The 26,226-nt window shown below is 46.0% G+C and overlaps 1 protein-coding gene across 1 annotated transcript; it reads right to left on the reverse strand.

Annotated features, from left to right (window-relative positions):
- Nucleotides 1-286: 286 nt before the first annotated feature.
- Nucleotides 287-25,969, reverse strand: LOC111851263 (uncharacterized). Its single transcript, XM_072701630.1, has 23 exons — nucleotides 25,907-25,969; nucleotides 25,610-25,784; nucleotides 24,971-25,107; nucleotides 23,316-23,626; nucleotides 22,771-22,928; nucleotides 22,265-22,492; nucleotides 21,799-22,128; nucleotides 21,363-21,719; nucleotides 21,101-21,271; nucleotides 20,810-20,964; nucleotides 20,184-20,336; nucleotides 19,741-19,888; nucleotides 19,024-19,151; nucleotides 18,613-18,738; nucleotides 17,894-18,062; nucleotides 17,604-17,723; nucleotides 11,373-11,501; nucleotides 8,203-8,354; nucleotides 7,978-8,064; nucleotides 3,865-4,008; nucleotides 3,452-3,634; nucleotides 1,983-2,110; nucleotides 287-410 (listed from the first exon to the last, which is right to left on the reverse strand). The coding sequence occupies exons 1-23, from the start codon at nucleotides 25,931-25,933 to the stop codon at nucleotides 383-385; spliced, it is 3,744 nt and encodes a 1,247-aa protein (XP_072557731.1). The 5' UTR covers nucleotides 25,934-25,969; the 3' UTR covers nucleotides 287-382.
- Nucleotides 25,970-26,226: the final 257 nt, after the last annotated feature.

Here is a 26,226-nt window from a genome sequence, read left to right on the forward strand (position 1 = left end):
ACAATAGTCTGAGGTTGGTGAGAAAAGAACAGACCAGTTTTTCCACCACATAAACTTCCCGTATCACTTCATACATTTCCAAAAATAACTATCTGGAAATACCAAAATGAGGTTAAATATTAAATGCAGAATGTAAACCCACAACTGTGCAGTTGCAGTGAGTTGTCTAAGTCCAGATGGTACGAGGAAGGTGGATGGGACCTTGGTGAAGATGCTTTAAAACACTGTTTCTCAACCCGGTCTTCGGGATCCCCAGACGGTCCACATTTTTGCTCCCTCCCAGCTCCTGGTAGCAAAAAAGTGGACCATCTAGGGCTCCCCAAGGACCGAGGTGAGAAACACTGCTCTAAAGGAATGTCTTCTCCCTCAGTTTCCCTCTTCTTCAGAGCCCTGGAGGTGGACCCACAGACCTGGAAAGAGGTTGAGGCACAGGGGGAGGGCGACACAGATGCATCATAGTAACAGGATGTTTCACTAAAGGTACCGACAAGCAGCTCGGAAAGCATGGTAGAGAGAACAAATCCTCTTCCACCCATTGGGAGAGCTGCGACACAGTCAAATGCAACTGTTCATGTGAGCCACTCATCATGGCGAGAGACGTGTAAAAAGCTCTATGTAACAACCAAAGGGTTTTTTATATTGGCTGTCTATTAGAAATTTAAAACATAACTAGCACATACTATGATTATGGTGCTTACATATCCTGTTCTTAAAACAAGGGGGTGGGAGTTGGGGGGGGGGGGGGAGGTCCCAATGACAAAATTTTCCTGGGGGCAATCAGTTGGATAACATCAGACAAATTGCAGCCTGTATTGGTTCAGAAAGGAGCACTGTATTTCATTTTTCAATTTTGGTGACAATTCAGAACAGAACAGTATTTTCAGTAATGCTTTAGACTAATCAAGATGAAAAACAAAGAGAAATGATTATTAGTATGTATGATTATGCCAACTGATGTTTTTCCTTCAAATGGAACATGATACATATAACGCTGATTACATAATGTTATGGCAAACCAAGCAAGTAATCAAAAAAATGGTATAGCAACAAACGTTAACTTTACACCTGCGTAACTTATATGAACTTCTGTGAGGAACTAATCATGTGAGACCTTAATGGTAACCACACTCATTCCGGTTTTAACAATATCAATTGGACTGAGCAGTTCAGAGCTTCCTCTATAGCAGAATATGCTTGCACGTGAGAAAATCACTTTCATGATTTATGTAGCCAAAATGAATAACGACATCTTGTCTGTTCTGAAGGGATTTCCAAGTTAGCATTCCACTCTGTAACCGTCATTTCTGAAATAAAATAAATCATTGTATGGCTAATACAATGAAGGTGAATAATAGATGCATTTTATTTTTATTTTACTGACTATTTTATTAATGTGTGTTGTTATTTTTAGTGGAGTATGAGATATGAGAAAGTTTTTTTTCCACTGTGGGTAAAAAAAAAACTTGGTCTCATGACTTGTGAGATGCTGTGGTCTGAGACAGATTCAACACCAAGTATAAAGCAGAAATGCTTTCAATTCCATGACAAGACTAAGTGAAAATCTCATCTCAACTTGACTATACTTCAACCCTGCATATGACCGAAGATATATAAAAAATAAATTTGTGAATGCACATTTCCAGTCAAAAGTTTTTGCACACCATGCTTTTTTTACCACTTTTCCATAAATTGTAGATTATTAATTCTTGGAATTAATAATCTGGAAAGATGAGTGAGCAACTATAAATGAAAATATAAGTCAAATAAAACAAGTTTCCTTTATAATATGGAAAGAGTATGGAACAGTTGAAAAACATGACAGTGATGGGCTATATATTCTGTGTGAGCCTCTGGTGACTCATGACCATCGTCCCCTCAGATCTGCGATATCAGTTACAGTACAAATGCAACTTGTTCTAGATAAATGGAGCCTTGTGCTGAGCTGCTTTCTGGGAAGCTGGTTCAGATGGTTTCACACTCACTGTGGGCTGTGGGGTTGAGCCGTCCGGCAGCTTCTCCTGACCTCTGACCTCATATCCCTCAGCAGGTCACCCAGATGCCACAAACCAGCTGCCTTCCGATGTTTCTCAAGTCGCTCTGGCATGTGTCCCTGCCCAGTAAGCAGTAGCATTGACATTATTATGAAAGGAGACTAGTACAGTGGTACCTCGGTCCTCAAACTCACTAGAACTCGAATTTCTTGAAAGTCAAACAAACCAGTTTGACCTAGAACTCGATCTGAATATCAGAACTCGAACTGTGAACGCTGACCTAATATAAATTGTACGCGCCAGGAAATGCAATTCCTACTTGAATGCCTTCTTCACAGACTGGACGATTAACCAAATAAAGCAGCGCAACATTACAGTAACTAACAATAAATAAACCACTAACTTACGTGTACTATTAGAGCATTTATGTCATTTATTTAAACTTGATTTTACCAGGTAAATTAACTGAAAACCAGTTCTCACTGCTTTACGTGATATTCGGGAGAAATAGCAGATTAGGCATCGGAACTGCCTGGGATACAAACGTAATGCGTGTAACTAAACTCTTCAGCCAATAAGGGCAAAGGTGTGTCGTCACGGAGGCGGTTCCAGTTTGTGCAGCCGGGTGAGAAGTCGCAATGCATCTAACCATAATGCATTGCGTCAGGATCAGAATGCGTTGCTTTAAGCCAGCACTGTAAGCAAGTCGAACGCACCCAATGACCGGACTGGGGAAACAAACTGAAACGCGGACTTAATACAGAGGACTAATGACAACAACCAGAAACAGCTGATCACACAGGGATTCCACACGGGGTTAACGAGGGGGCGTGGCACACGGAAGGAGCGGACGATCGGGGCAGGACAGGGGTAATGTTGGGATAAGATCTTTATCGTTTTGGAAGCCATTAAGGAAAAAATGCTCTTCTTGTTTTATCCTGTTCATTTTGTGTTTAAATGCAAAAAAAGACATATTTAGGTGTAATTTTGGGGGGCCGGGAACCAATTAATTGGTTTTCCATTATTTCTTTTGGGAAAAATTCAATCGGAACTCGAACTTTTTAGGATTTGATCCGGAGTCCGGAACGGATTAAGTTCGAGAACCGAGGTACCACTGTAATGGCTACTATTTTTACTCTGTTATGGAAAAACCACCATGCCATAGAATAACCTTGTATCCAAAGTAGCAGTTCTATTTCTAGATACAAACATGCAAACAAATAAACATGCATGGGGGGGGGGGGGGGGGTGGTTAAGGGCACTTGCTCAGGGGCCTACAGACCTGTGATTGTTCTGCCAAGGCTGGGGCTTGAACCAGCAATCTTCTGATCACAGGCACCAAGACCCCACAGAGCCAAACACCCACCCCCCGGGGAATAACTGCTGATATGAGCTTGGTAGCCATGACATAATGGCCCTTACAGGTGTTATACAGTAACAGGTTTTCCAAGCTGCCTTACATTGTCGGAGAGGGGTCTGCATGCTGAGCCCTGCGTCCTGTTCACCAACAGGGAGATCAGGCCTGACTCAGACATTGTGCCCTGATCAAAGTGAAGGTCTTCCTGTCCAGTATGCTGTAGGTCCTCAGCTGTGCAGGTTGCCAGTTTGGACTCAAAGCCTTCTGTGAGTGTGAACTCCAGCATCTGACCGCAGAACAAAAACTGCTAAAGACAAACTGCCAGCTACTGCAGCTCAACAAGTATATTGTTGTGGTTACAATGTAAAGGTTGTGGGTTCCAAGCCCAAGGAGTACACATAAGGTACTCTTCCCTTTACCGTCAATCACTTTGGTTAAAACCCTCAGATAAATGAAGTAAAACATAGGAACTGAGTCCTTGAGGTAATTTCAAAACTACAAGACTATTCACAATACCCTGAAGAAGACCCGCTGGAATTGGTGGTCGTCTGTGCCCATGTCCCCGATGATGATGTGTGAAACGCAGTGGAGAAGCAGCAGCGAGAAACTGCCTGCAGACCGCAGCCGCTGACGGCGAACAAAGAGGGTGCTGCCAGACTCCTATACAAACAGCCCATGGGTTACTGCTGCAGTGTGACACGCGAAGCCCACTCTTCATTTCGAGAGTATATTTTGATTTACTCAGTCCTTTGAAAAAAAAAATGCAACTTAATTGCAATCAAAAGATTTACAAGTTATTCATATCATAAGAAAAAACACCAGAGCATCAAACTTGAATAAAGAAAACTGAAATGTCCAATCTCAAAAATGTAAGCAAGTATCAGATTAGTGCAAACCAACTGAGCTGTGTTTATTTCTTAGTTCAGTTCACAACAGTGAACTTTTCAATCACATTAAAAGAAAAAGCATTTGTTTCTATTCATGTCATTGAACTTAAACGTTGTGGTGTTATTCCCCTTCACTGTTGCTCTACATGGTTTGCACTCTTGTTTCACTCTTGTCTTGTTTCCATTCGCATCAAACTTTTTTCGAAAAAATAAAAATCCTTGACCTCAATGGCACAAACTAGGCTTGAGCAGTATCAATTTTTTCCACTGTCATACAGTTGACGGTTAGCTGTTGACTAATGTGTCAGTACATTTCATCATTTTTGGCATTATAAATTAATTTTTATCGAACTCTTGTTTTTGTTAAAAAATCTTTGTTGATGAATATTATAACTTTCATCATAGTTTTCATCAATAAAATGAACACTGGCCCAGTCATATAGATCTCTGTAAAACACAGGGGGAAGAACAGAAGGAGTTGCCAGTTACAGAAATCTGCTTGCAGGAAATGAAACTCACCTCCTTTGAGTTATTAATCAAAACAATTTTACTGTAATGAACTCATTGGTGCAGGAGAGAATTTGATATTGCCAGGGACACAACTTAATGATTTAAATACAAACATCTATTTATTGCAGGGGAAGAATGAAGCCAATTTAAATACTGGAAGCTTCACATCCCCCTCTACCCCCCGACCCCTACACCCCTAGATGACCCTATAAAATGCTGTCGGAGCTCCTTTTTCTACTAGTCCCATGGCAGGAAGAGCAAAATGAACAGGTAGTTAAAACTGATGTAAAAAATGTCACAGGTTAGACAACAGTCAATGGTCCATTTCTCACTTCATTTTCTCACATTAGAAGAGGATCTGGTAGCACTTACTCTAGGAAAAGAGAACCGCGGTGCTAAGAGGATCCAACTGCACTTACAGTAGAACAGTTACAGTACAGTAGAATGCAGCTCCAAATCATGATTCTTCTCTTTTCCAGGCATTTAGTTTCATCGAAACTGTAGCCGTTGGACAGAAGACCTCACATTTACCTCTCAAATAAAGATGAGTTTATGTTCCACAGAAAAACTGCAAAGTGCCCAGGTTTCTGGGTACCAAACAAGCCCACATCATTACCACTCCACCATGGCTGGTGGGAGGCATGTGGTAGCTGCAAACGGGCTTCTAAATTAGCTTATTAATTCCACAGGAAGCAGTAAGGGCGTCTTACTTCTCATCCCATGGCTTTTGTATTTTGACTTACTTTTGGTTTGTCTTGCAAAATTTGAAATGTCTTATATGCCTTTGTGATTTGCCTTATTTTAGAAGTTGGTGAGGATCAGATCATTGTTATTTGTGCCCTGATATGTAAGACATGTAAAGGCATGGGAATTTTTTAAAAGCACATTATTGCAAGTGCAAGAGGACTTCATACCTGTTTCCAGCAAGAATAAATCTAGGAAATTGCAACCTAGGTGGTTTAATAGGGAAATAAAGTATAAAGTAAGGAGGAAAAGGGCTTTGTTCCAGAGATGGAAAATAACTCATGATGACATAATAAAGCAAGAGTATCTAAATCTACAGGCTGAATTAAAAAATGACATTAGACGAGCTAAAAGGAATGTCGAAAGGAAGATCGCATTGGAGGCTAAGGATGACGTTAAAAGTTTCTTCCAGTATTTTAACTCTAAAAGAGCTCAAAAAGCTGAAATTACTAATCTGCAGGATAGTAAGGGTCTTATAATTGAAAACGACATTGACATAGTAAATGAGTTCAATGATAGTTTTGCACGGGTATTCACTGTTGAGGACACTAGTAACTTACCAGTTCTTATTACTAATCCAACATCGTCTATAACTAATATATATATAACTGAAGCTGATGTTTTGCAAAGCCTAGCTAAGCTCAAAATAAATAAATCACAGGGCCCTGATGGCATCTTACCTATAGTGTTAAAAGAGATGAGGGATATTATTTGCCGACCCTTAACATTACTGTTTCAAAAATCCTTATCTGAAGGTGTGGTACCTTCTGATTGGAAGCATGCCAACATAACGCCCATTTTCAAAAAAGGGGATAAAAGTAATTTGTCAAACCATAGGCCAATTAGTCTAACTTGTATAACTGGTAAAGTTATGGAGGCTATAATCAAAGAGAAAATGGTAGATTACCTGGACTCAAATAACATTTTGAGGGATAGCCAGCATGGATTTAGGAGAGGTAGATCCTGTTTAACAAATCTGTTGGAGTTTTTTGAGGAAGCTACTCAGGAAGTTGATGATAAGAAGGCCTATGATGTCATCTACTTAGATTTCCAAAAGGCTTTTGATGTTGTCCCCCACAAGAGGCTCTCACTTAAACTCAAAGCGACAGGTATTTTAGGAACTGTAGCGACCTGGATTGATAACTGGTTAACGGATAGGAAGCAGCGAGTAGTTATAAGAGGCTCAATGTCACAGTGGGCCTGCGTTCATAGTGGGGTACCGCAGGGTTCAATTTTAGGACCCCTTTTGTTCCTAATTTACATAAATGATATAGACACCAATATATACAGTAAACTGGTGAAATTTGCAGATGACACCAAGGTGGGTGGTGTAGCAGATACTGAACTAGCGGCTCAGCAGCTACAGCGGGATCTAAATTTAATTAGTGACTGGGCTGACACCTGGCAGATGAAATTTAACATAGACAAATGTAAGGTACTCCATGTAGGGAGCAGAAATATAAAGTACAGGTATTTTATGGGACCTACTGAAATAAAGGTAGCTGATTACGAGAAAGACCTTGGTGTGTATATTGATGCTTCCATGTCTCATTCTCGCCAGTGCGGGGAAGCAATAAAAAAGGCCAATAGGATGTTGGGGTATATCTTCAGGTGTGTGGAGTTTAAGTCAAGGGAGGTAATGCTAAGATTATACAATTCCTTGGTGAGACCTCACCTAGAATATTGTGTACAGGTTTGGTCACCATATCTTAAAAAGGACATAGCGGCCTTAGAAAAGGTGCAGCGTAGGGCCACAAGAATGATTCCTGGTCTTAGAGGAATGTCATACGAGGAAAGGTTATTTGAGCTAAATCTGTTCAGCCTCAAGCAAAGGAGACTGAGGGGGGACATGATCCAGGTCTATAAGATTCTAACAGGTTTGGATGCTGTTCAACCGAATAGTTACTTCAGCATTAGTTCAAATACAAGAACTCGTGGCCATAGGTGGAAATTAGCGGGAGAACATTTCAAACTGGATTTAAGGAAGCACTTCTTTATACAGCGTGTAGTCAGAGTATGGAATAGTCTTCCTGATAACGTAGTGCAAGCTGAATCCTTGGGTTCCTTTAAATCAGAGCTAGATAAGATTTTAACAACTCTGAGCTATTAGTTAAGTTCTCCCCAAGCGAGCTCGATGGGCCGAATGGCCTCCTCTCGTTTGTATAGTTCTTATGTTCTTATGTTCTTAAGACCACTGAACTGAAAGATGTTTATTTCCTTTTTTTATTGTAGATCTGCCAGGAATTACTTCTTGTGACAAGATGAAGAGTCACGCGGTTTTTAAGCACAACCCAGAGAGAGCCATGGGAAATTCGTAAATTAGTAAAGTAAAAGACCAAAGCAAATGCAGAGAGAATGTGTGTCGGGCCACAGACAGTTTAGCCACAAACCACAAAAAAATGATGATTGCGGTGTCACAGGAAACTCGTAATTCTCGTCCTTTCGGGCTATAATCATGCACATGCACCCCTGGTTCAAACAACTGTACCTGATAGAAGAAAGAGTTACAGAAGGGGTTGCCATGGTAACCGTTAGGGGGCAGGCTGGCTGAGATCTGGAGTGTGAGAGCCGGGGCCTGTGGGTGAAACCGCTGTGTAAACACCGCGATTCGGCAAACAGGACGTTCAGCTATCTAGAACACTTAGCACTTGCTTGTGATTAACATTTTTGGGAACCTTGCCTAACTGATGCACTGGTTAAAGATGTGCCTGACCTCAGCGTGATTGTGCAGCGCCTGCAGCAGGGACACCCCATACTGGTACAGCAGGACCTCCCGCGCGTTCAGGCAGTCTGGGCTCAGGGGAACCAGCTCTCCTTCACACTCCCACTGGGCGTCCAGCAGATCGATGAAGGGCTGCCTTCCGCCTGCAACATGCAGCCATAATCTTACACCTGCTCTTATTTACACTTTCACATCGACAACCACAACTAACCATGTGATTCTCCCGATTATTTTAACTTTAGTTGTTCAAACATCAAATAATCTATGTTTTTCCGATCAGTTTTTTTTTTTTTACATTTTTTGAAAGCCTCGTACTGTCAGATAGATCCTCTTTCTGGGGAAAACATAGTTCCCCTTATTACTACGGTATCAAGGAAAAAAGTGGCAGCTTTGTTAAATCACAGTAGCTGTAAAAGTCACCACATCCACTCACTGATCCCCAACCCGGCAGACAATGAGGATCCCGATACTGTCATCGGCCTGAGGCCACAAACAGCTGGATCTGTTCCCTGCAGTACTGCTGAAGTCACTGCCATTCAGGACCAGTTACTAATTAAAAAATGTCAATAATTTTCTAACATGATTATTTTAATTTCACAAAATAGTTTGAATTGCCTTCCTTTCCTTTTGTGGTTTTTGCCAATCAATTACTACACAAAAGCATAAATCCATTGCACATTTCTTTTTGTTTTAATTTGAATGTTTAGAGTTAAATTTCACAGTGGTGTCTCTGGCACAGAAAGCCCTGTGGGGCCCGGTACATTCTTTAATCATCAATATAACTACACAGAAACCTAAAATGAAATACAGCTTTTATTCAATTGTCAACTTGATTCATTATTGCCTTGTAGTTAGTAGTGGCTAACATAACTGTGATGACAGTTAACATAACTTTGATGACTAACAATCGGCAAGGCCAATACCGTGTATGACGTTTACTAAAAGTTCTTCATGACTGACGTTCTGTTATTTTTTATTTTCTGCTTTCAGTGTGGGGCCAACATGATCACACCTAACAGTTGAACATGTGCACATTGTTTTCAGTTGCTCACTTGATTAAGATTCTTTACGTTTGTTTACATTGGGCTAGAAATGTGTGGGAGACAATGAGCCCTATTTTCCTCTGACACAAAGTGCAACGCAAAGTGGTTTTGCTCGTTTTGCACCAGTGCATTGCTCATTTGCACGCCATGCCAGCACGTCAAATGTGATTTTGTGCCCACTTTCCACTGGAAATGATCAAAATTGCTGAAAAAGCATTTCAGATATTTAGATAAGTCAGGTGGAATATTACAGTACATCCCTCAAAGGTCACTGCATTCTTTTTGGCATGTTGTGTGTGGTGTAACATTGCCATGCGTGATGGATGTCTGTTGGACATAAAAGAGGACATATTAGAGGACTTTGTAAGGCGTGATGCTGAACTGCATGTGCCGATGCCAACAATGGAATGTACGCTGGCAGCAGCGCGGGCAAGGAGGGATCAGCTGGCAAAAGAGCTGAATCGTCTGCAGCCTGGTAAGGAATATAAATTGTGAGATATAGAAAAATAACAGCCCTATTGCCTTTTATTTGAACATTTCAAAACACCTTAAAAACTGTAGGTTGTTTGAAGAAAGATTGAACTTTTATTTAAATTTTGTGAACTGCAGATCAAAATTTAAATTAAAAAAACACACAAGCATGATTATGTCCCCGTTCCCAGCCGCTGCTCTCGTTCAGCAGCGAGCTTCTGACTTCCCCGTCTTCTGGCACCATAAAACCACTTTTGACGCTGCATGGATGATCTGACGATGCCAGAAAATGGGGACACACTGGCTGCTACCCCATCCCACACCTGCTTCACCTCTAAAGGCGCTTAAATGCAACAGTGGTGACCCGCTTGTGCATTTTCACCTCGTGCACATGCATGTCCATTTCCTCAATCGAAAAGCAGTCTAGCTTGCCAGGCAAACGCAAGGTGAGGTGTCACGCCATTGTAAAGGCAATCTGCCATAGATCTTGTGCCGCTCCCTCTTAAAGGTGAGGTGTCACGCCATTGTAAAGGCAATCTGCCATAGATCATGCGCCGCTCCCTTTTAAAGGTGAGGTGACGCGCCATTGTAAAGGCAATCTGCCGTAGATCATGCGTCGCTCCCTTTTAAAGGTGAGGTGACGCGCCACTGTAAAGGCAATCTGCCGTAGATCATGCGTCGCTCCCTTTTAAAGGTGAGGTGACGCGCCACTGTAAAGGCAATCTGCCGTAGATCATGCGCCACTCCCTCTTAAAGGTGAGGTGACGCGCCATTGTAATGGCAATCTGCCGTAGATCATGCGTCACTCCCTTTTAAAGGTGAGGTGACATGCCATTATAAAGGCAATTTGCCGTAGATCATGCGCCACTCCCTCTTAAAAGTGAGGTGATGCGCCATTGTAACGGCAATCTGCTGTAGATCATGCGCTGCTCCCTCTTAAAGGTGAGGTGTCACGCCATTGTAAAGGCAATCTGCCATAGATCTTGTGCCGCTCCCTCTTAAAGGTGAGGTGTCACGCCATTGTAAAGGCAATCTGCCATAGATCATGCGCCGCTCCCTTTTAAAGGTGAGGTGACGCGCCACTGTAAAGGCAATCTGCCGTAGATCATGCGTCGCTCCCTTTTAAAGGTGAGGTGACGCGCCACTGTAAAGGCAATCTGCCGTAGATCATGCGCCGCTCCCTCTTAAAGGTGAGGTGACGCGCCATTCCAATTAGTTCATTGCATGTTATGCCCAAAATACGCCTCAGAATGATTAAGAGAGTTAGGACAACCTTTTTCCGCCTTACGCTCTCGTAGAGTCTGGTTCTTCTTGTGACGAATGCTGACAGGCCAGTCCATGCTCACCAGACAAAGACTGCCATGAGAAGAACTGACCTTTACGCCACAGGTACAGGAAGATATTTGGAATGTGACGGACAGTGCTGCCATTGTCATATGCAATAACTGCACAACAATGTTAGCTAACAAAGAACAAACATACATCACCTGTTACACTGACTTATTGGTCATGTCGCACACTGCTCCGTGTGACATCTGGTGGGGACAAATTTGCTAACATATTTGGCTTAAAAGTGCTGAAATTCAGGCTTTCAGGTACAGTTTGCAGTTGCTTGTAGGGTGTGCTGATGTAAAGGAGAAGCCGCACCTGTGCTGTGGGAGCCGCGACAACCTCCCAAGATGCCCTTCTCCACAGCCAGGCTCCTCAGCTGCTCCTCCAGGCTCCTCAGCTGCTGGAAGAGTGGAGACAGCGGCAACAGCTCCTCCCAGTCCTGCACTGGGACAGGAGAACCACCACTGTTATAAACCTGGGTGCTAGTCCCTGGAGATCATTCCGCTCTTGACTCCGTGGCAGTGCATCTTAAGATACCGCTGATGGGGAGGTTGGGGCAGTGGGCAAAAGCCAGCAACACACAGCCAGATGCCAAATGAGGTGCTCCAGCAGGACGACTCTGCCCTAACCAGCCCTGTGAACACAGACCCTGACCCCAGACTCACAGAGGACAGCGCTCCAGAACTCCACACTCTACACCAGTGTTTCCCAATCCAGTTCCCGAGACCCACAGTTGGTGTACATTTTTGCTCCCTCCCATCTCCCAATAGGACCGGAAACATTGCTCTACGCCATTCTCTGCACCCATCCCCAACCGCTCTACCCATGCTGCACACAAACACACCCCTCTGGGTACGAATTGGCTGGCTCTCAGTTGCTGGGTCCTTCCCGCACGTGGCCGCCACTGTGTCACTGCAGGTCAGGCTCCCTGACAGCACAACTGTCGGCTGCGTGTTCCCATAAGGCAGCGACAGAGTACGGGTCTCACACTGGGGGGTGATCAAGCCCACTGCAAACTGGCGATTCATGACTCCCAGCTGGCGTGACCTTACACAAGTGCAGGAGCAAAAGTTACCAGCTGAGCAGGCAGGGAAGTAACGTGAGACAGAACTATAGACTGTCCCCAACTTATGACCTGATCGCACATGACTGAAATTTAAATATAAAATAAGTATGGAAAAAAAATTCAGGTGGCCGTACGCCCGGCAGTGCAACCCTTCCTACGACCGCTGCCGCGGGAAAGTACAGTATATGGTACAGTATCACTGATAAATGGTAATAAAAATGATGAGTAATTACAGTGGCGTGCACAAAAATGCCTAAGAAGTCTATGTGGTGTCTGAAATGTATGGTGGCTTCTGACAGTGTATGAGTACCCAGTGACGAGGGGCCATTCAGCCACCCCACCCCCCATTTCAGAACACCACCAAAACCACCCAACCTGACAAGAAGTAAGAAATCGATAGCAATTGGAAAGAAAACAGAACAGTGTGGCCAAGTAATGTTCCGGAAACTATGACTTTTGGTTTCTTCAGCTGTTTTGATTTGGTTAAAGGCTGAAACACAATGTTTTCATGCTTTTTAATTACAATATTATTACATATGTTACATATTATTATCAAGTGTTCTCCCTACCGAGAGAGTATGCATCAATTCTGCTGGTCGCTGTATACATTCCTCCAACAGCAGACACTAGCGATCGGAGGGAGACACTCATTGAACTCTACCAGGCTATCAGTGAACAACAAACAGCAGACATTCCTCATCACAACAGGATATAAGAACATAAGAACATAAGAAATTTACAAACGAGAGGAGGCCATTCGGCCCATCAAGCTCGTTTGGGGAGAACTTAACTAATAGCTCAGAGTTGTTAAAAACTTATCTAGCTCTGACTTAAAGGAACCCATGGTTTTAGCTTCCACTACACTAGCAGGAAGACTATTCCATACTCTAACTACACGCTGTGTAAAGAAGTGCTTCCTCAAATTTGTTTTAAAATGTTCTCCCGCTAATTTCCACTTATGGCCACGAGTTCTAGTATTTAGACTAATATTGAAATAGTAATTTGGCTGAACAGCATCCAGACCCGTTAGAATCTTATAGACCTGAATCATATCCCCCCTTAGTCTCCTTTGCTCAAGGCTAAACAGATTCAGTTTCGCTAACCTCTCCTCATAAGACATTCCTCTAAGACCAGGAATCATTCTCGTAGCTCTTCGTTGCACCTTTTCTAAAGCAGCAATGTCCTTCTTGAGGTATGGTGACCAAGCCTGCACATTCTAGGTGGGGTCTTACCAAGGAATTATATAAGTGTAACATCACCTCCCTTGACGTAAACTCCACACACCTAGAGATATAACCCAACATTCTATTGGCCTTTTTTATTGCTTCCCCACACTGGCGAGAGTGGGACATGGAACCATCAACATACATACCTAGATCTTTCTCGTAATCAGCTACCTTTATTTCAGTGGAACCCATAAAATATCTGTACTTTATATTTCTGCTCCCTGCATGGATTACCTTACATTTATCTGTGTTAAATTTCATCTGCCAAGTATCAGCCCATTCGCTAATTAAATCCAGATCCCGTTGAAGCCTCTCTGCTGCTAGATCAGTATCTGCTAAACCGCCCACCTTGGTGTCATCTGCAAATTTAACCAATTTACTGTATGTATTTGTGTCAATATCATTAATGTAAATTAGGAACAATAGTGGTCCTAAAATTGAACCCTGCGGTACCCCACTATGAACGGAGGCCCACTGTGACATTGTGCCTCTAATAACTACTCGCTGCTTCCTGTTTACTTCAACCACGCAGACTTAAAAGCTTTATTACCCAAACTACACCAACATGTGGACTTTCCTACAAGAGGAGATAACTCACTGGATTTAGTGTACACAACCTGCAAGGGTGCCTTTAAGGTCTCCCCCCTCCCCCACCTAGGTCTCTCTGATCACATCACCTGCATACAGAACCAGCAGACCAACACAAAAGCAGGTACGTGTGTGGCCAGAGGGTGCCTCCAGTGCCCTGAGGGACTATCTTATCACTGGGACATTTTTAAACAAGCAGCCACTTACAATGACCACACAGACATTGAGGAGTACGCTGAGGTGCTTACAGCATACATTGCAAAATGTATTGATGATGTCACCCACTGCAAAAATATCACTGTTCGTGCTAATCAGAAGCCATGGCTGACAGGAGAGGTCCACTGGCTTCTGAGGGCTCGTGACGCAGCATTCAGGGCCGGGGACACTGCAGGACTAGCAGTAGCCAGGGCCAACCTGTCCCGCGGCATCAGGGCAAAACGACAGAAAATATCTGGGCACCTCAGCAACACCAGAGATGCTCAGTCTCTGTGGCGTGGCATCCAAACCCTCACGAACTATAACCCCCATCATAGACCTGTGATAGTGATGTCACACTGCTCAACTGCCTAAATGACTGTTTTGCCCGGTTTGAGACACAGATAAGCACTCTGGCACTGAAAACCATCCCCCCCCCCCTGGGTGAGCGGGCCATATGTCTGGCCCCAGCCAGTGTAAAGAGAACTCTAGGATCAACCCACGTAAGGCAGCCGGACCAGACAACATACCTGCTCGTGCTCTGAAGGACTGTGCTGAGGAGCTCAAGGTTGTCCTCACTGATATCTTTAACATCTCCCTGAACCAAGCTGTTATTCCCACATGCTTTAAAGTCACAACTATACTTCCTGTCCCTAAGAAGCTTCTCCCATCCAGCTATAATGACTATCGGCCTGTAGCACTCACCTCCACCATCAGTAAGTGCTTTGAGTGGCTGGGCATGCAGTCCATCCTTCCCCCCTCCCATGGCCCGTTTCAGTTTGCATACAGGACAAACAGGTCCATAGAGGACGCCATTTCCGCTGCTCTCCATCCAGCCCTCACTCACCTGGAGTCAAAGAACTCCAATGTGAGAATGCTGCTCTTAAATTTCAGTTCAGCGTTCGATACAAACATTCCCCAGCAGCCAATACAGAAACTCAGCCACTTGGGACTCAAAACCTCTCTCTGTAACTGGGTGTTGAACTTTCTTACAGGGAGGCCACAAAATGTCTGGGTCAGTAATAACATCTCTAAGACCATCATGTTGAGCATAGGGGCCCCACAAGGGTGTGTTGAGTACTCAGCCCATTGCTTTTTACCCTGCTGACCCACGATTGCATACCAACCTACAGCTCCAACCACATTGTCAAGTTTGCGGATGATACAACCGTAGTCGGCCTCATCACCAACAATGACGAAGCCAACTACAGGAATGAGCCAAGTTCTCCAGTGGTCTAAAGCCAACAATCTGTTCCTGAGCGTGGGCAGGACCAAAGAGATTGTGGTTGACTTCAGGAGAGGTCATTCACAGCACCCCCCACTGACCATCGACGGTGCAGCTGTGGAGAGAGTGAGTAGCACCAAGTTCCTGGGGACGTACATCTCTGAGGACCTCTCCTGGTCAGACGCCACCACGTCACTGGCCAAGAAAGCTCAAACCCGCCTCTACTCCCTACGCAAACTGAGGAGAGCACGAGTCCCACCCCCCATCATGTGCTCATTCTACCGAGGTACAATCGAGAGCATCCTCACCAGCTGCCTCTCTGGGTATGGAGGCTGCACTGCCTCCTGTAGGAAGGCCCTGCAAAGCATAGTGGATGCAGCCAGCAAGATCATCGGTGCCCCACTGCCTTCCCTCGAGGACATATTCCACACCCGCCTCAAGCGTAGAGCCATCAGCATTGCCGACCACTCTTCTCACCCCTTACACTCCCTCTTCAGCCTCCTCCCCTCAGGGAAAAGGTACCGGAGCCTGCGGGCTCCACAAGACCGTCCAACAGCTTCATCCGCCAAGCTGTCAGGATGCTGAACTCCGTCCACTACCACCCCCCCCTGCCCCCTGCCCCTGGACCGTAACAAGAGAGTCACTACTTACCAAGTACCCTACTGTAGCCGCTACCATATGAAGTCTCAATATTACTTCTGCTGCTAACTGTCTTGTTACTGGTCTTTTGCTGTTTTTGCACTACCAACTTGTAGGTATTGTACAGATGGTATTTATTTTATATGTTTATACTTTTTTTATTTTTATATTTTATATTGCACTATGAAGAGGTGAGAGAAACAGAATTTCGATTCCCTGTATGTTATAGACATATAGTGAATTGACAATAAAAGGCTATTTGATTTGATTTGATTTGCAGTGACTTTTTTGCAGCCTGAGAGCCTATTTGTTTCATGCTAGAAGTAAACTGTTCTGTATCCTGGCGGTCCCTGGCTTAAAAATGTCCGACTTATGGACACCTCGTACTTACAAACGGACTGCCAAAAAGCCTGTTATATTAAAACTTTGGGTTAAATACAATGGTTTGTGATAAGGTACGCATGCACTACTTTGTGATACTTGTGAAAACATGGCTTCAGCGGTTCCTTGGCTCGAGGTACAGTACAGTACTGTAATTACATTTATTATTACTGAATAATTAGTATTGTTATTATGTATTCTATTAAAGTTTTTCTGACTGACTTGCAAATTCGACTTAAAAACCAACTTGGGGAATACATCTCATTCCTAACCTGGGGACAGCCAAGTTTCTTTCATTACTTTTAAATAGTTCTTTCACTTTCACTTCATAAAGGTGCTTTGTATCTTGCCACTATCTGGGCCACTGGCCACATCCTTCCCAGAGCTGCCCCTACTAAGGCCTGATAGCAGCATTTTCCCACACAGTGGTACATGTCTTTTTAAGGGCAGTAAAGTTATATTTTTATCTGCCAGCAGGGGGAGACAGATGAGTGGATTCCTTCATAGCTGGAAGCACATCTGTAAACGGGCAGCACATTAATCAACTTTGTGACAAAAAGTAACAAAACATTACACTTTTACAATTACAGTTATAGTATTATGGAGTATTATGGAGTAAAGTTGTGTTACTGCAATGCTACACATTCTGTGAAATTGCTTATCAATGACTGATGCTGGTTTTATTGAACAATAGTGCCCATCAGTCACGTGTAGACAGTAGCACTTCACACAGGAAGCTTTCAGGTGTGGATGGGTTTATAAAAAGTGTCCCAAAATATAAATGCTATATAATGATTGACATAATGGGGAGGTCTGTGTGGATGGAGCAACAGGAAGAAGCGTGATGTGTGAAAGATATCTAATCACTGGCATTTAAGCGTTTTTTTTTTTTTTTTTTGTTATTTAAGGAAATGTAAGAATTATACAATATTTTGTAATTACTAATCAGATAGGAGAGCTGGGATCTGTCATTTACATTACTAAAGTACATTATTTTCTGTATCAGATCATTCTGATAGTCCCAGAAGAATTTTTATAAATGAAATTTTTAGCGTCGTCTCTCCTCTGATGAAGAACATTCAGAAATGTTATGGAAACGCTCCATAGATGTCTACATTGGTGCATTCCCTGCAAACACTCAGCATGCTCAGAATGTCCATTAGAAGTCTGATGCTCATCTACACAGCCTTAGATGTCACTGCACCTGTAATACACATCCATCTCACCTTTTCCTTGGAGAACAGTTTGTAGGGCTTTCTTCTGGTTCTCTTGTGAGTAGAGCTGATTGGTCCAGGGGCCTGAAGACTTTGACTTGTCCACTGGCTTCAGAGACTGGGTGGAAGTGCCTGCACCAAAGTGGGACAAATCAAGAGGGAGATCAGTCCCTTCCAGGCTTAGAGAGTAGCTTGTCCTCAAGAGTTTCTCCTTAGAAATTTAGAGATGAGATTTGAACCTGCAGTCAGAGATTTGTATCAGCTATCAATGGGACTGATCATGACCAGAGATGGTTGGGTACCTGGGCTCTCCTTGTTTCCCTGCTTCTGTTCCTCCAGCAAGTAGAGAAGCCGCTGTAGAAGAGGAAGGACTCTGTGCTGGACCACGGCCTCTGTCCCCTGTGTCTCTGAGGGGCCTCGGATGTAGGGCAGCCCAAAGTCTTTGTACCAGAAGGAACCAGACAAGACAGCCTAGACAGAAAAGACCAACAAACCACAAGAAAGATAAGAAAAGATCAGATTACCACTAGGTGCACAGTATATTAATAAGGCACAGTATATTAATAAGGCCACACGACTGACAAGATTACTGAAAGATAGACAGCATTACCATGAGGCGAGTAACATTACTGCACGTCTGACAACATTACCGAAAGACAGACAGCATTACTATGAGGTGGGTATTATTACACATCTGACTACAGTACATTACCGAAAGACAGACAGCATTACTGTGAGGCGAGTAACATTACTGCACGTCTGACAACATTACCGAAAGACAGACAGCATTACTATGAGGTGGGTATTATTACACATCTGACTACAGTACATTACCGAAAGACAGACAGCATTACCATGACGCGAGTAACATTACTGCTACCATCATAAAAAAGCAAACAACTTAGATAGTAGATTGACCACAAGGCAGGGACCATCATCATAAGATAAGTATCATTTCCGTAAGGAAGGTACAGTATTATTTCCAGTGTTGGCAGTAACCTGAGTATTGGCTGAGCATTACCTTTGCTGTGTCCATGCGGAGCTGGCTATGCTCACGAACACAGTGCTGCACAGTGAGGGCCACTTCCAGCTCCACCAGCCTGCTGTTCAGCTGCTCCCACTGTTCCTTCAGCAGCAGGGGGCGCTCCTGGAGGATTGGAGACCGACACCAGAAGGATATAGTGACAGAGACACACTCTTAGACAATCGTGGTAAAATGTTAGACAGCCAACAGTGAAATGTTAATGCATAGTAGCAGAGGTACAAAGTTCTGGTACAGAAAGCAAAAATTCAGACCAAGATTTTGTTTCAACCAACCGAGTATAAAGAATCTGAGTCACAGAGTACTCAAATGGTTGGTATGATGTCCTGTCAATGATAGTGGCAATGCATCCCTCTGCTGGAGCAGTGAGGTACTGCAACCGTATCTCACCATGCTGTGTTGCACCATCCATCTGTCCCGCTCCTGCTGCAGCCTGTCTATAGTCACACTGATCCTCTCCAGTCCGGCTGCCAGCTCCTCCTGCCACCAGACCTGCCTCTCTCGCTGCTGCTCATCATCTGGGAGCCATGGAGAGGACCTTGCCATTTAGGGAGCTCGGTCGACTCATTCTGGTTCAATTTGATTCAGTAATTACAAAGCGAACCAAAGGGACCTTCTGCAATTCAGAAATGACTAAAGATGACACACAAGCTGACACACACACACACACATGCACAGTCCACGTATTCATACCTTTATGGGGACTCTCCATTCATTTCTATGGGCATAACCCTAATCCCAACTATGACAACCTTAACCCCTAACCCAGCCCCAACCCCAACCCTAACCCCTACCCAGCCCTAACCCCAACCCTAACCCCTACCCAGCCATAACCTTAAGCATAAGTAACCAAGCAGAATGCAAGACTTTTGACACTTTTAGTTTTTTCATTGCATTCACAGATTTTTATAAAACTGAGGTTATCCTTGTGGGGACTGGAAAATGTCCCCACGTGGAAGCAAGTTACAGGTGTTTATCACATTATGGGGAAATCTGGTCCCCACAATGTAATAATTACAAAAACACGTGTGCGCACGCGCACACACACACACACACACACACACACCAGCCCTCACATGCACCCCCTGTAAGCAGCCCCGCCCTCACCTTCTGTCAGGATGACAAACACTTGCACCGGCAGCAGAAGGTGGAGGTGTGAGCGTCCCTCAGCACTTCTCTGTGCTTCTGCTTCCTTCTGCTGGTTCATCTCTGCCACAGTGCCCTGAAACTGCCTCTCTCTCTCCCTCCACTGCGCCTGCAGAGATGCAGATACAGCACACACTCCTGAAACTGACTGTGCTCTCATTAGACCCCCATCTTACTGACCACACCCTCAATAGACCCCCCACCTTACTGACCACACCATCAGTAGACTCCCATCTTACAGACCACACCATCAATAGACTCCTACCTTACTGATTACATCATCAGTTGACCCAGAGTAGACCACCAGCTTACCCCCATGACCACAGTACATATGCAGCTAGCTGCCCATGCCATCCATGCGCACACTACCCCTCACTGAGCACTGTTCTTACAGAGACACTTACCTGACAGTTCTGCACATGCTCCGTGGACTGGGTGGCTGCCTGAAAGCAATGATGTAATGATCTTTCAAGGTCTCTGAGCAGCTCTTCTTCCTGCTGTCTCTGCTGCACCCAGAATGTGCTCCTCAAAGAACACTCTCTTTGCAGAATGTCCATCTGCAGGCAGATATATATAGATACAAACACACCTTATACATATATGGTCATATTGATGATATCCTCTGTAATATGTATAGTGATGTGGTTCTGATGATGTCCTCTGTGAGATGCATAGTGATGTGGGTCTGATGATGTCCTCTGTGAGATATATAGTGATGTGGTTCTGATGATGTCCTCTGTGAGATGCATAGTGATGTGGTTCTGATGATATCCTCTGTGAGATATATAGTGATGTGGTTCTGATGATGTCCTCTGTGAGATGCATAGTGATGTGGTTCTGATGATGTCCTCTGTGAGATATATAGTGATGTGGTTCTGATGATGTCCTCTGTGAGATGCATAGTGATGTGGGTCTGATGATGTCCTCTGTGAGATGTATAGTGATTTGGTTCTGATGATGTCCTCTGTGAGATGCATAGTGATGCGGTTCTGATGGTGTAAAGTGATACGGTTCTGACTGGTGACCTCACCAGCACCGTGTCTTTCCTCCCTTCAGCCAGCCTGTCAGATGCAGTAATGGGAACGACGGATTTTCTGAGTGAGTCGAAACGAGCCCCCACCACAGGCCCCATGGCACCGCTGTTAGGGTCCACGGTTTGAGAGCCAATTCGTATGGGAACCAGCCCTGTAGGGGACAGGCACCACGAAAGGCTCAAAGCTAGTCTTTCTGGAGGAGACTAAACTCCTTGTGTGATGAAGCTGCAAGTTTGGATCTATGCGGACGTGGCACATCCCGCATACACACACACACACACACACACCTCCTCCATTGGCATCCTCCATCGTCCCTGCCAGGGGTACCATGCGACCCGAAGCCCAGTCCAGCTGTGACCCCAGAACCGGGACTCGTAACCCAGAGCCACCCGGGTCAGGGTACTCTAGGCCAGGCAGAGCGGGCAGCCGCAGATCGCTGCCAGGAAACTGGATCTCTCCTGAAAGCCAAGTCGCAAAAGACATGTTGCTCTGGCTGAGGTATACCGTGTAAAAGCGTGTGTGACGTGAATGTCCTAGGAGTTTCCCTACCTTGAACACCCGCATCCTGAGCCAGCCACCAGGCCCAGTCCTGCATGACCTCCAGGCGACACACCATCTGCAGCAGGCAATGTTCGCTGCTCCTCCAGGCCCGCTCCATTTCTGCCCCCGCCGCTCTGACCCCGCCTCTGCGGCCCCGCCCACTGGATCTGACGGCCACCTGTAGCAGCTCCGCCACCCTCATGCAGGCTGCCAGCGCCTGTGAATCCAGCAAGGCCTGGTAACCGCCAGCGTGGGGCACTAGCTTCCCCCCCCGGAGGCCAGCCCCCCTGACCCGTGCCTCCCGTCCACTCAGGGGCTCCACAAAGGACTCCCCCAGGAGCACCCCTCCCACTGGGACTACCTCACCTGGGGAAGACAGAAGGAAAAGGGTTAAAGCCCACCCTTTCCTTTCCCTACTTTCAGAGGTCCTAAATACCCCACCCACCTGTGAGAGGATTGAGACTGACACCCGTCACCAGAGCTATACTCCCGCTTTCGGGCTCCTGCATCGGAGCCCCCACCTGGATGGGCCGGGGCAGCCCTGTAAGGGGGCACATGTGCACCCCTCCCAGGGGAAACACAAGCCCGGACACAGGGTGAATAGTTACGGCCAGGATTGGAACCAGGACCCCAGTTTTCGGGTCGCACATGGGTCCCCCCAGAACCATCCGCTGTCCCGGGAGGAGACCCCGGAGCTGGCAGGTGATGGGCCCGTGGCGGGACAGGGGGAACGGCACAAAGGGCAGCAGAGGGGTGTCCCACCGGGCCGGCTCAGCTGGGCAAGAGAGAACCACAGCGCTGCTGTCAGAACACTACACTCTCTCTGATTGCCTGACTGGCATTTGAACCTTTTTTGCTCCAGTTACTGAAACACCACGACCCCCTGCTGTCACCTCCTTGCAGAAGCACACCTGCACGGGTGTCTGCTGTGATCATCAGGGTGGAGCTGGCTGGGTTGTAGGCCACGTTGCCTGCCATGGGCAGCAGCCGGCCTGTCTCAGGGTGTAGGACGAAGTCCGAGGGCACGGGCATGGTGTGGCCGCTGGGTACACGCATGCGGGCATTGGGCTTTGGAACCAGCAAGCCGGTGCAGGGGTCCACAGAAACGGCCTCTATGGCAACAATGACCCCATCTGCAGCTGGGGGAAGAGATGAAACACCTCCATTCAGCTACTGGTACATCATCAGTGTTGGTGCTCATCTTGATTGGTTGCACTATTACACACAGCAGCTTATCAGTGAGAACAGCTTATGTTACAGTTCATATTTGATTTATGAATTTGTTTTTAAATAACGTCCTCTCCAGATTAATATGTCTCTCTTGCCAAAATGATTTTTTTGCATATTAGAATCTTTCCAAAAGGTGTGCAGAAGCCTCCCAGGGCGCTGGGGCCCTTTTGGGGGTGATGTGTCTCACCAATGATCTCCTCCTTGGTAAGGACCATGCCACGGGTGGGGCAGAGCAGCTGTGCCCCTGTGCCCTCCCCCAGGATGGCCCATGCGCCCTGTCGCTGGCACTCCCTGGATGCCAGGTCAACCATCTGGCTGGCAAGGGTGGACAGCCGGTCCTGGGCACTGGGGGGGGGGGGGGGTGGTACTCAGCTGGGCGCATAGCGGAGGTATTTACCATCACTCAAACTACACATTTACTTGGGGACCCCAAGGTTTGAGTGCCCCTGTTGGCCACAAACACTCACTATATTACATATTTCCTGACGCAGCATGATCTGCTAGCCAGCTAGCTACGATATTCTGACTGTATTTGCTAGCTGTTTATTCATCTAGGTGGGGACTTTTTGAGTGGGGTCCCAGAAATAAGCTTAAGTGCGCACAGACTGAACCTCCCGGTCAGAGGGACATCATGCTAACAACACCACTCGTATAGCCAGCATGTTATGTTTGGACCAAGGCCCACATGGGCTTGCGGGCTTCCTGAGCGGGGGCGGGCCAGGCCCGGCTTACTGCTGGAGCTGTTGGTCCCAGGGCTGCTCGGCGTGCAGGGGGGGCTGCTCCAGGAGCCGCAGGGCCTCCCTAAGCCGCGCCCCGAAGTCCTGCTGAGCCTGCCTCCGAGCCATCATCTCCATCTGCAGCACGCGCAGCTGACTGTCCAGCAGACGCCCCAGCTGCGTAGCCAGAGCCCTCCTACGGCCTTGCTCCTTCTCCACGTGCCTGCGCAGCTCCTCATACCCCAGGGGGACGGTCCCAGTGGCCCGTCCGCCCAGGCCACGCAGAGCCCTGAACCAGCCAGCCACCACCTGGTACAGCTCCCTTACCTGCACATGTGCACAAACGCAGAAAGGCACACACAGAAAAAAAGTTACAGGTTTACACCACATTGTGAGGAAATCTGGTCCCCATAATGTAATAATTACAAAAAAGCAGAAACACACACACACACACAGAAACATACACAGTTCATGCAGCTCTGGAAATAATTAAGAGACCACACCAACATTTTTAGTTTCACTAATTTCTCAGTTTATGGGAATGCATCCGAGGAAAATATTTTTTTTTTTGCTAACTTCAGCCTGGCTCTTCCCTGCATCTCATTGATGAAGGGTTTCTTCCATGCTTTATGGAATATCAGTCCTGCTTCTGATATGAAGCATATGAACTGTCCTAGTAGTGCATTTCACACCACTTAATGTTTCCCATTCCATTTGAAGGTCACTTGAGGTCACCCTCCGAATTATGAGGCACTGCTGGATAAGTTGACGGTCATCTCTGCCATTGGATCGCTGCTTCTGCCCTCTGCTTGGCTGATTTTTGGTTATTGCCAGTGTCTCCTGCTTCACCTTGTTTTTGTGTACTACTGTCTTAGAAACTTTGAGCCTGGAAGCAGCTAACCTTGCAGTGTAGCCTCTGCCAGTAGAACCAAGATTAAACCAGGATTTAAAAATTGAGATTTTTTAAAAATATAGAGTGTTCTCTTAATTTTTTTTCCAGAGCTGCATATTCTATTCATTGTGGAAACTCTTCATCCATTTTTAAGGGCATAACCCTAATGCAAACAGTGATTACCCTAATCCTACTCAACCCTAACATGAGTAGGTAACCCTTAACCATTAGTAACCAAACAAAATACAAGACTTTAGGCTGTTTTAGTTTTTTTCAATTAAAAATTATTCCATAAAATTGTGATTTATATTGTATATTTGGCCCTCACTATATGGTAAATAAATACCCACATATACACAGAAACACATACATGGAATTCTCTGGAATTCACTTTATTATAACATTTTATAGGATTTTGAATCCCATGCGTAAGGTTATAAGCCCTTAACCATTCTGTAAATGAAAAATTTGCGTAAAACTTAATTGCATGAACATCTTAAAGGGAAAATCAGTCGCTGGAAATGGATATGTCACTGGAAATGGATATGTCACTGGAAATGGATATGTCACTGGAAATCTGTATCCTGTTCAGCCACCCCACAATGGCTCTTAATAAACATAATGCATGTGCAGTGCCTTCAGCCCATTAGGCTGTTGCCTAGGGCGCCATCTTGTGGAACTTGGCTGAAACAGTCAGGCGCCCTACAGCAAACTGACCCAGCCACTCTGCTAGTGTTAGACACCTGATGAGGGTGTGTGAGGGTGCTGTGTGGGCTCACCTCGGTCCTCAGCTGGCCCAGCCGAGCCGTGACTGACACGCTGTGCCTCAACAGGACCTCGAAGAACATGGTGCTGCTGAAGGCCTCCAGGTCCACCTGCTGCTCGTAGTCCCAGAACTCGTGGGCTGTCAGTGACACTGCACACAGGATGAGGAAGCGGGAGTCAGGAGGGGGCGGGTGGGGGGGGGTGTCAGGAGGTGGCGTGTCAGGAGGCGGCGTGTCAGGAGGCGGCGTGGGGCGTGTAAGGAGGTGGCGTGTCAGGAGGCGGCGTGTCAGGAGGCGGCGTGGGGCGTGTCAGGAGGCAGCGTGGGGCGTGTCAGGAGGCGGCGTGTCAGGAGGCGGCGTGTCAGGAGGCGGCGTGTCAGGAGGCGGCGTGTCAGGAGGCGGCGTGTCAGGAGGCGGCGTGTCAGGAGGCGGCGTGTCAGGAGGCAGCGTGTCAGGAGGCAGAATGAAACATGTCAGGAGTTTGCATCAGCAAGATTTCGCAAGACATCAAGAAGGTTGTTATAATGCAGGAAGGCTGTGAGAACAGTGTGTGAACATTATGAGGAGCATTGTGGGGACGTTATGAGAGCATTGTGAGAACATCATGAGAACATCATGAGAACATCATGAGAACGCTGTGGTGACGTGTTGCACCTGTCTGTGCCGTGCCTTCTGACTCTGAGGCCTGCAGGTTACGGTGAACCTTCTTCACGGCTGCAAGGCTGGAACCCTTGGAGGAGTAGTCATCCAGGCTGTACCTGAGCTGCAGGGCCCTGTAGCGCACGGGGATCGGCACCTTCTGTGGCCAACCGTACTCCCGAAACAGGGCCTAGGAGGAGAAACCATTAGTCCTTCAGCCCATCACCCAGCCCCTGTCTGGTTAAACTTCAGATCAGCAGTAATGTCAGATTAATAAAACCTGTGTGACTGCTCTTGTGTACATCTACTCACCAGCAGAGTGACACACATGCCCAGCATGAGCACAGCCCCAGCCAGAAGTCCCCAAATGACCAGCCAATCAGGATGCAGCAGGAGGTTACGCTTCCGGGAGATGCCCATGCGGGTCACATGATGTGGGATTGTGGGAAAGAACGGGCCAACCTCATAGCACTGCCCACCCGACGGCATGACCTTCACAAACTGAACAAAGGTACAACGTGGCGGACCTACATTAACCCCGTTGTTCTGACGATGAGAACACATGCAAACACAACTGACTCATTAATGGTAGGTGTAATTAGGCCAGGCTGGCTTCAGAAACCCAGAATACC

Source organism: Paramormyrops kingsleyae, chromosome 17 (assembly GCF_048594095.1).
Source record: "Paramormyrops kingsleyae isolate MSU_618 chromosome 17, PKINGS_0.4, whole genome shotgun sequence".
NCBI lineage: Eukaryota > Metazoa > Chordata > Actinopteri > Osteoglossiformes > Mormyridae > Paramormyrops > Paramormyrops kingsleyae.

Coding starts and splice junctions, on each gene's coding strand:
- LOC111851263 (XM_072701630.1), bottom strand. CDS start 25,933: ATGCTGGGCATGTGTGTCACTCTGCTG. Junction 22,493..22,770: donor TACCAAGGAGGAGATCATTG/GTGAGACACATC, acceptor CTCTTCCCCCAG/CTGCAGATGGGGTCATTGTT. Junction 21,272..21,362: donor TCAGGATGCGGGTGTTCAAG/GTAGGGAAACTC, acceptor CTTGGCTTTCAG/GAGAGATCCAGTTTCCTGGC.